Source organism: Vollenhovia emeryi, unplaced genomic scaffold (genome assembly GCF_000949405.1).
Source record: "Vollenhovia emeryi isolate VEMERY1.0 unplaced genomic scaffold, V.emery_V1.0 DF939167.1, whole genome shotgun sequence".
In the NCBI taxonomy this organism is placed as follows: Eukaryota; Metazoa; Arthropoda; class Insecta; order Hymenoptera; family Formicidae; genus Vollenhovia; species Vollenhovia emeryi.
In genome coordinates this window covers 974,123-984,559 of record NW_011967199.1, presented here as the reverse complement: position 1 = coordinate 984,559, position 10,437 = coordinate 974,123, and the positions used below count along the sequence as shown (strand labels likewise).

At 48.8% G+C, this 10,437-nt stretch overlaps 1 protein-coding gene across 2 annotated transcripts in view; it reads left to right on the top strand.

Moving 5' to 3' along the window:
* Positions 1-5,463: 5,463 nt before the first annotated feature.
* The window catches only part of LOC105564256 (dachshund homolog 2-like), a 57,048-nt gene continuing 52,074 nt past the window's right edge, over positions 5,464-10,437 (top strand). For both annotated transcript variants that reach the window (XR_001009103.1, XM_012016498.1), the window contains exon 1: positions 5,464-6,183. Coding sequence is in view for 1 of the 2 variants with exons in the window: in XM_012016498.1 (XP_011871888.1) it covers positions 5,994-6,183 (190 nt within the window). In the remaining variant the exon portion in view is untranslated. The remainder of the gene's footprint in view (positions 6,184-10,437) is intronic.

Below are 10,437 nucleotides of genomic sequence, written 5' to 3'. Positions count from 1 at the left end.
TAGCGTCGTGTTTGACCTCGGTATAGTGGCCCCTTTGTAGCTTTGTAACCAGTCTCGTAAGAGACAAGGCGCGATATTTGCGCTCCGGCTGTGGCTGGAAACAGGAAACCGACACGCGGGGACACGTTAGACAGTGTAGTTTCATAAAATCGCGTGCCGGTGTGGAAAGTCCAGAAGTTCATAGGGAGAGAAAAAGGAAGGAGAGAGAGAGAGGGGGGGGGAGGGGGAGAGAAAGATTAACTCTTCTACATATTTAAATATTTTTTTAAAAAGAAGTGTAGACGTTCCAAGTGTCGTAAAAAAATCACAAAAGGAAGCTGCGAAAGCGAAAATAATGATAGCGCACGATCGTTCTACAAATAAGTATGCCGGAAAAAAATATATGTAATTAGCGTAGAAGTGCTGGGTTCGTTCCCGCAGTTTCGCGCGAAGGACGATATCGCCGTCCACGAAACATCCCGTACGCGCGCTAGACGTAGACGTTAGACGTATATGAGAGACGGCGGTGCAACCCGCCGCCGTTGCAGCAACATCAGAGAGCATTTAATCCGGAATACCGAATGCGAGAGCATACCGGCAGCCCCGAGCGATAGATTTGGGCAATGCGCGAGAACCGGGGTTGCAACCCTCGTCGGTCCGAAGTGCACCCTATCCCTCGGCGGGCCATTAATAATATACCCATATTGGACACAATTCACCTTGAAATTAACCGGCAGCCGATTGGTAAGCCTGGCCAAATTGACTTCGAAATTGACAATTTACGATCGCTCGGCCACGCGTTACTCGCCTGCCCGCTCATTCGTTCGTTCTCTCGTTCCGTTCCACTCGTCCGGGCTCTTTTCTGGCAGGCGCCGTGGCAGCCCGTGACCGACGTTGAATCCATCAAAATGCCATCGCATTCGTGATCGTTGGCTCGTTACGCCAAGAGATGCGCTTATTAAATCATTGCGCTATTAATCGTCAATGCGATAAACGTGTGCCTATCAAATTATTATATACTACGATTTTTGTCACGTACTTGACGTCGTAGCGATCGAGATTCCCGAGACGCATTTGCTGAACTCTTTCTTTCGCGTCTGGGGGAGGCCTTGCTATCTTGATTTCGTTGGTAATGACACAGACTTGCCGTTAAGGCCGAATCAGACTGGCAACTGTCGACGCGGATTGGGTTGGGATTGGCGATCGGCGATTGTCTTCTAGCCAATGAGCGCAAAGCAGCCAGCGATTTAATCGACTCTCATTGGCTGGAGGACAACCGCCAATCCCAATCCAATCCGAGTCGGCAATCGCTAGTCTGACTCGGCCTTTACGTCGACAAGACCCATCGAGGCGTCGTAAGGAATTGCGCGACGTATACCGATTTAATGTGGCGTACACGTAGGTAGGGTCAGGCACGCACGCGATGTCGCTCGCATGACACCCCACGCACCTAGTCCCGCGTCTTCACCTCGCCTTCTACCCGGCACGCTCTTGTCACCGTCATTTCCATCCATCCGCCCGAACGCGCAACACGAGTGGCAAATATTTACGATACAATGTAATCACCGTTCTGCCAATAACGAGCGAGCTTAGCGACGGAAATATACCGGGGGGGGGGGGGGAAGAAATAAAAACGAAATAGCGGAACCGCGATAGCATCAATGGTAACGCGAATCAAGAAAACCAATTAACGTCGCGTCCAACGGCATCCAATTTGTCGTGTACCGAATGAATTTGCGAGCGAAGAACGCAGGCTGTTTTCTAATAGAGTATGCCTTACTTCCTATACCGCCTGGCGAATACGCGATATAAATTAATAGCCGTAATTGCGCTCGGTATGGGAGAAACGATATTCATATCCGTTCCATTTGTTTCCGAATGAAGGAAGTTTTGGGCGACACACAATGGAGGGACCTCTCTCGCGCATCGATTTTAATGGGGAATTATGGTTGGTTTATCGTCGGAGTTTATCGTAATGGGCGCCGGAGCTGTCAGGTGCGGTAGGAATCGCGAGAAAACGCTCACGTTAAATTACATCGAGGTCGATTGCGCGCGGAGCGGAGAGCGGTGGCGCGCTTTCCACGGAAGCGGCTGCCGCATAATTAAGACAATTAAGGTACCCGCGCTATAAATCACACCGCGCTCATCTACTTAAGGCTGATATCAGATCGGCGATCTAAGCGAGTACCACTTCCACGTACAGTTAAATACATGCTCGATCTATCCTCGTTCCACCTAACGCTCCACTCGTTCATTTTTTTCCGCTCGATTTCGCGGATTCCGCTCGTCCGTCCGTCCGTCCGTTCGTTCGTTCGAATTCGCCGCTCAGGGTTAGCGTCGTATTTAAGACGCGGGCGATTCCACCTGCGTCCTCCACCTCGACACCTTTCCGGCGAATTCGAATCGTGAATTCGATTCGATCGATACGATTCGATCGGCTCGCTGCGTTTTGTTGCGCCGTGTTTTTTGCCCGCTTTGCAACACGCGGCGCGACTACGCCGGATACGCACGGACGAGCGAACGGTAGGGCGAACCAAAGACTTTTCGAAGTCGATAGATCGTTAAACGCCCCATCGCTTACGAAAGCCATGTAATTCCCCGCGAGTCGCACCGCGCGATGAGCCCCTTTCTCTCTTTCTCCCGTTTTTTCCCCCCCTCGCCACCCTCCCCCCTCCATCGACTTCTCTCGCGTTTCGCGTTTCTTTCTCTCTCCTGACGCATTTCTCCGATCCTTTCTTCCCTTTCCCGCCGATCCGCCTGTCCTTTTCTCGCGCTGAGCGATCTGGTTCTCCACCGGAGGTGCAACGATCATTAGGGCGGGGAACGATCAGGATCGGGGCATAGCACCTGGCCCGATCATCGGCAACTCTTAATGCCCACACGCAATTCCGAATGAGAACCCGGCCAAATACAATACAGAAGTGTGCGCGGCCGAATCTAATCGATCGATCGCACCGCACCGCGAGTAACGTACAAAACGATCTTTCGAACGATAATTTCCAGCCGTCTAACCGTTTCGGCCGCTCGAAAACTATATTCGACGCGACTCGCTTGTGAATTAAGTGCGGCGGATGGTCCGTCTCATTCCGGGCCGCGTGCATATAAATCACGCGACAAGAGTCGGACGGGCGGACGGACGACTCGGGGAACCGCGAGGTCTTCGATCTTCGATCGCTCGTTTCGATTACGCCGCTCTAATTGCGGCCTACTCGTGTGTACATAATTTGCGCGAGATACACCGGCACTCGTAAATACTTCCACGATCGGTTTCGCGGAGACATTTCTGGGGGCACGACGTCCCGGGACGGGAAGCGACCCATATAATTATCTGGAACCTTCTGGCAACGGCATTGAATTTAAACCACTTTGTTAATAATCACTTACGATACGAGAATATCAAGGGCAGGCCGTTCGAGCGCACTGCTCGCGCGTTTCTCAAAGAGGGACCTTTCAAAAATTCTTCCCTTTTACATTATTTGTGTGTCAATTTCTTTAACGTTCCGTGTGATTATGTCGCAATAAAAGTTAATTTTCCTTGTCGTTACACGAGTTACAATCAATGTGGCGCAAGTTGCTCATTTATTTCCATTTGTTCTGAGAAACGGATCGGTCCCCTCGGTATAAAATCGGACGAACGGCAGCGCGGCGGGTCCTTTCGTTGTCGCAACGCGTGATTATTGGCGCGCTCTTGATCTCTTGTTCAACGGTGTGGGGCCCGATTCTTCAATTCATTCGCATGATAAACGTACGCGAAAATTCTGCTCTTATGCAAAACGGTTACGACAATTTTTCTGCTGTCGCATTGCAAAAGGCGACGTACGTCTACGACAATTCTGTGTGCGTTGACTTCCGACACCGACTTAAGTCTTACGGCAAAATCGTACACGGTTACGACAATCTTTCTGCTCAAGCCCTAATGCGGGAGGCAACGAATAGATATTACGAAAGGTGTGTGTTCATATCTTCCAACCTTTATCAACAGGTACTTCGAAGGGTAATTTTTTTTCACGAGTACATCGCAGTCGTCGGATAAATATATCGTTTCAAGCCGCTTGCATTAAATTTCCGACCGCCAAGAAAAAGGTTTCAATCCGCGCTGCTCGCGCCGGCCGGCGCCTCGTCTTATTTCGCTGATCGCGCGGCACGCAAACAAATGCGCATTATGCGGGGTCTAAGCGCTCAGAAAGTGCGCTCGTGTTTTCGGTGTAACCTGAAGCTAAGCGGTTTAAGAGATCAACGCCGTATAAACCGGCCGTCTGAGAATCGTCTGGGGATCCCGCGTGCGTGAGAGGCGGCAGTGAAAAAGGGATAGGGCGAGAGACAAGTAGCAAGGCGAAAAAGAACGTCGTAGGGAGCGCGAGGGAGAGGGCGGAAGAAGGAGGAGGAGGACGGCCGAAAACGAGGCGAAGAGAGTGAGATACCGAGGAGAAGATGAGCAAGATTCTGGGCAACGAAGAGGCAAAGTGAGAGGGCAAGGCAGCGAGACGGGATGAAAAATTAGATTTACAAATCTGTCTTGACTACTATGAGATTGCTCGCTTACCGGTTAGTGGTGCTCAGCCTCCGTCTCGTTATTCCCTAACGATCCTATTCCGCGAACGGCGTACGGTCGTGCCAAGGATGCGCAGTGATTAAGAAAACGATCCCGAGTCTCTCGAAACGCGTCTCGATTACTTTCGGCGTGCCGTTCGATCGAAGGCGAAGTTTGATTCGATCAGATCACAATTTGACCGCGTCGCTTGTACGGAGACGTATCTCGCGATCGGGAAGGTTGAGAACATCCAGCGGACAGTTAGGTGCTGTGTCGAGAGTAAAGAAAGGTAACAAGTCCCGGATATTCCCTCGTTGAAGCAAAAGGCAGTTCTGTGTGTACGTGACATGGCTGCGCGCGTGTACTTCGCGCGTAATGTCGCGGTGTGTTGGTGTGGACGCATACGTCTCGCGCGTGCGTGTGCGCGTATGCGTGAGCGCCTCTCTGGCGCCTATCGCCTATGAAAAATGAACCTCCCTCCCTGGACGCATCAGTATCATCGCCACTATCGTACAGATTGTTTCAACGGAAATCTTCCTCGTCTGCTTCGCCGCCGACAAAGCTCTAAAGGTGCCAGTGTTGCTCATCAAACGAAAACGCCGGCCACTCGAAACGGGACTCGATTCTGAAGCTACTCGGGAGAGTAGCTGCGGATCTTCAATATTTAAGATCTATTTAGAAAATTTACTTTTTAAATATATCTTAAGAATACGATAAAAAAGTCTTTTATAATTTAACTTTTTGTCGCATAATTAGTTGCATAGGCAAGTGTCTCATCATGTAAGTCTTAAAAGTAGAGGATCTCGTGTAATTTAACTCGCCCATTCATGTCTACATATTCAATCATTCGTAAACGATTTTATCTTATATAAGGATAATATAACGCGTAAAATCTAATCCCGCAAATCTGTTTGTCAGTCGATGACGTGTTTAGAGTGAAAGCCATGTGTTATTTTCACGGGTGATTTTCATTTTCCCTTAGTCACGTAAGCGTCCGCTCTCGAAACGTTCGCACGATCTACGTAGATTAGCCATCAAGGTTTTCAAATTGGTTCCTCGGCTAGTGAGCCGGGTGTTCCTTTAATGGTTCGCGCGGCGGCGCGGCTTAATTCTTCTGGGACGCCTCTCGAGCAATCTTGAAATCAGGACTCGAGATCCACTCGAGGTATTTGCAAATAAGACTTATTCACAGAGGAAAGATCAGCAGGCGGTCGTTAAAGCGGTCGTTTCTACATACGTGTCGTGCCGCGCGGCAGTTTCCAGTTTGCAGCTCGATTCATAATCATTGATAATTTGCAGTTGCGGCATTCTCATTTCTCGCGATACCTAATCGGCCGGGACGATCTCGATCGCGCTAATGAATCGAGAGACTTACTTCCTTGCTTCGCGCGCGAGGGCTGATATTTCCTCCTTAATCCTTTCAACAGATAATCGGTCGCGATGAATATCGCGACCACGACGATCGGGGTAAGACATTACCTCGATGACAGGTGTCTCTAACCGCAGTAACTCTCTCTCACTGTACAGCTCCAGGCCAGGAAGACCCCCAAAGCGAGCTTCCGTCGGGCTGAGCCTCGCAGCGAGCCACCTAGCCGCGGCGGCTGGCCATCATCCTCACTCCCTGAAGAAGCACAGACTGGACAACGGCGATTATTACGAGAACGGACACCTCGGTGAGTACCAGCTGTTATTTCGTCTAAAGATATTTATGTACACGGAGAGAATTTTCTCTTAAAATTTGTCCTGAAAATCATGTAATCGCGGGGCAACGTGGCACTTTCAAGAATTTTATGAGAGTTTTTGGAAATTTTACCATACATTTTACTAGTAATTATACTACTTAGTACACATTTTGCTAGTAAAATGTATGGTAAAATTTTCAAAAACTCTCATAAAGTTTTTCAAAGTACCACGTTATCCTGGCGACTGCATGATTTTCAGGGTAAATTTTAAGAGAAAATTCTCTCCGTGTACAGTCGCTTTAAAGTAATATTGGAAGCATTTGTATATCTTATCGAAAATATTTATAATTAGATGGTTCGTGTCATTTTTACTGCATCGCGATCGTTATTGTTAATGTACTTGCCGCGAGGAACTACCGTGTCCCTTGATTTTTCGCTGCACTTTTTCAAACGGTAAAGACATGTGGGGTCAAAGTGTGGAAACAGTGGGCTACTTAAATTTCTGTAGACCATCGTCTATTATTACACTTTTTTGCATACATAAAATTCTTACAAGTTCAAACAACTGAATTAGGATCCTTTTTTACACAATTGGAATTGAACCACTGTGTACGCTCCAATTTTTTTAAAAAGCTACGAATAATCTTCACAGTCGCCAGTAATAATTAACAAGCAGCAAACCTCGACACGGAACCTTTATATCATTTTTGCGTCTATAAATACAATCCATTTTACATCACCAAAATACACGCGAATCCATGTACATGACTTTCTCAGTCTGATCGCTTGAAAAGGACCAAAACCCATGGTCGAAACGTAGCGAGTCCTAAACATAAAAATTGCCAGATACTGGCAGCCAAACTTCATGTTGTTTTTAAAAAAAAGTTCCGATTCTGTCGTTTACGGCAAAACTGTGCCGCGGTACGCTACAGGCTTAATAAGATGTCCCGCATTACGTTCGCTAAAAAGAATTGTCAAATATTTTTACACTGACCGTGAGAAATAGAGCTAGCGGCACCGTTTCCACCTTGACTCTAAATCTGAACGCTCTGATTTTTGGCGGAAGTATCTAGATGCATAAACGCAGACGGTCGAGCGTGGGGTTATGCCAAATAGAGCACGTACGTGCAAATAGACGTACGTAGCGAGGGCCACGCGCTTGATTACTGCCATCCGTATATACGCTCTGGCATACGGTGACCCTACCGATCAATTAATTAGGGGAATCAAACACACTTGGAGTGAGCAAATTAACTGCGACTGCACCGTTGTGTTGCGGCCTGCGGTGGCGGTCACCGATGCCCGGGATATCGTACGATCCCTTTACGTACGCAAATGATACTCGCGCTGTCTTCACATTCCCCACGCCGGATTCCAATCCAGGAAGTTCCTCCGCCATTCTCTGATTTACCTCGTCGCCGCCGCCGACGCCGCCGCCGCCGCCGCTCCGCGCATCGCATCGTCGTATCTAATCGTTCACTAATGATTGGACGCATTCCATAAATTACTAATACTTAGTATTATTAATAACATAACGCAATTAATAATATTATAATCTCGCGCAATTCCGTTCATCCTTGCGCGATATTCATCGCTCGCCGTGAACATCCGGAAGATCGATAAACGCGCATACAATATTCATTGGTTTATTTGCGCGGACTCTCTTTGTGCTCTTCGATAGCGCTTTGAAGGGTGTCCGTTGGGACGCGCTTATTTCGCAGATATATTATCATCGGGGGACATACAGAGAGAGAGAGAGAGAGAGAGAGAGAGAGAAAGAGAGAGAGAGAGAGAGACCGGGAAAGAGAGAGAGAGAAAAATGGGGACGTTATTGCCGTCAATGTCGAGAGAAGGAAATCGTTAAATCACGTCATACGGCGGCGGCGTCGATCGACGTTCGGAAATTGTTTAAGCAAATAATCGCGAACACGCCGGCCGATCAATTTTACGGGCAAATACGTTTCACGGTGCAACGTTAATGAATTAATGCCGCGGCGCGTTCGCGCGGGTCCACGCCTGCAGCCAGCCGCGCTCGTTCTCTCGCGCGCTCGTCGGGGTAAACGTTGAAACGGCCGGCAATTAATTACGGCCGCGCGGTAATTGTATAATTGTTTTACGATTGGAGCCGGCACCCCCCCCCCCCCGCTCCCGCACTCGCCTCTCGTCGCGGCCGTATCCCGGTTGCACCCGATCCGCCCGCCTAAAACATATACGATCGGTATATTATATAACCGTCCGAGGAACAAATTAAAGAGGCTGGAAACGCGCGTAGGAAACGAGACACGGGGGGAGAAAGGGAGTTGGAATTTTTTTTTCAATTTCGCCCGGCGTACGCGGGGCGCTTCCCATAACGCAATTAATAAACTCAACGAGCGAGATCCGATCGCGATAGCGGGCGCGAAACATGCGTTTCGGGTGCGCGGCGCACAATGGATTCGGCACCGGCGCCCGTGTGAGTGCGTACGCGTGCGAGAGCCGTCGCTTGATACGCATCTATGTTGTCTCTACGAAATTAAAAGCGACGAGAGAAATAAATAGCTGCTGGGTGGGGGGCGAGGGAGGCTTTCCGAGAGCGATCTGGCTGCGCGCGTGCGCGTCGCGGGACGGTTTGAGCCGCGAGTTTCGCCGATCGTCCCGATTTTTGACCCGATCCGGATTGTAAGATGGCGCGGGCTCGCAATTTCCAGAGATCTCCGCGATCGTCGAACGCATCGATCGCGGGGGTTATCATTAATCAAATTGACCCGGCGTAATTTATATTACGCGACCTAATGCATATCGAATTGTTTATTAGCGCGCGAACTAAGTCAATTATCCGGTCGGTTTGGGCGTTTGGGCGAGTGTGACGGGCATTAGCTCAAATATGAGCGAATTTACTGTTAATAAATTTTCGACTTTTCCTCAAGCACCCGAAAATTGCGCGTCGCCAGTGCCCCGGCGCAGTCCGAGCAATGAACTCGATTCATCAGCGACGCTCGTGCGTTATAACTAATACATTACGTCGACGGGCGTAATCGTTCGGTCGTTTAACGGATAGAGGCGTCTCGGTGGTGGTAACGCAAATTTCGGGTAGCTGCTCGAAGAGCATGCGACATACATGCACGCGCGGAAAAGAGAGAGGGGGAGAGGGAGAGAGAGTGAGAGAGGGAGGAGTGGGAAGCGTGTCGCCCTCGTTGGGTGGCTGGATGGGTGGTTGGTTGGTCGGTCGGGTGGATGGGTGGGTTCGGCTGAGCGGACCGCGGCTTGAAACGATGGTGTACTGCCAAGCGAATGCTCATAAAAGCATTGATTAACTGTTGGCGGTCGTAGGTCAGCCGGCACACGGCTGGCCCGTGTACCAATAAAACCCGGCTAATAGTGGCTCGACATCGCTTCAATATCATGCGTCGACCATCCCGAGCGTTCTCGTTGTCACGCCCGCGACAATTTTCACGCTCGGAAACGGCGCGCGTAAAAATCGCGCCCGTCCGCCGCCGTTAAGATTCGCCCCGCGCCTCATCTCGGAGACGCGCGGGTTTCCGAAACGGTCAATTAAGGCAGATGGCATTTCGGATCGCGCCGACGAAATGAAAACGCGCGGGCGTTGGTGGCTCGACGGTACTCAAGGACACGCGCACGTCTGCTTCTTCCGCTTCTAGCTGTAACCCGACGTGCCCGTAGAATTGCTTTACGCATTTCCGGGAGTCGCGCATATACAAGATTTTAATTGCTGCCGGCGCGCATGAGTACTTAATGAGCAGTTATGTTTTGTTGATGGTTTGATAGGGAGAATAGATTATTATGAACGGATATCTCTCTTTTGACGACGGCGTTACTTGTGTATTCATAATTAGATGTTATCAATGCTTGGTGGAAGACTTAATAACTGGCGTTATTGCTAATTTGCTTAGTAATTACGAGTTAATATTTAAAATAGTCGTTATGTAATTAAAATCGGTTGGTTTTTTTCATATGGAATTGCAGTTCCGTATTCATTTTCAAATGAAAATTCATCTTCACTGTAGCATTTACGAACGAGATTGTTTTATATATAAGAAAAAATTAAAATCACTGCATATGCGAGGATGAAGATGTTAACCTTTCAAATGGACTGCTGTTTCCCCGTCAGTGTAAACTAAACTCACAAGTCTTTCGGTGGTTTATTAAATAAGCGACAGCGTCCTTAAGATATTCTGACAAAAAAAAATTCACGTAAATTGAAGTGTCAAATATTCAAACAGTGAAATTGGCGAAAGATTTATTTTA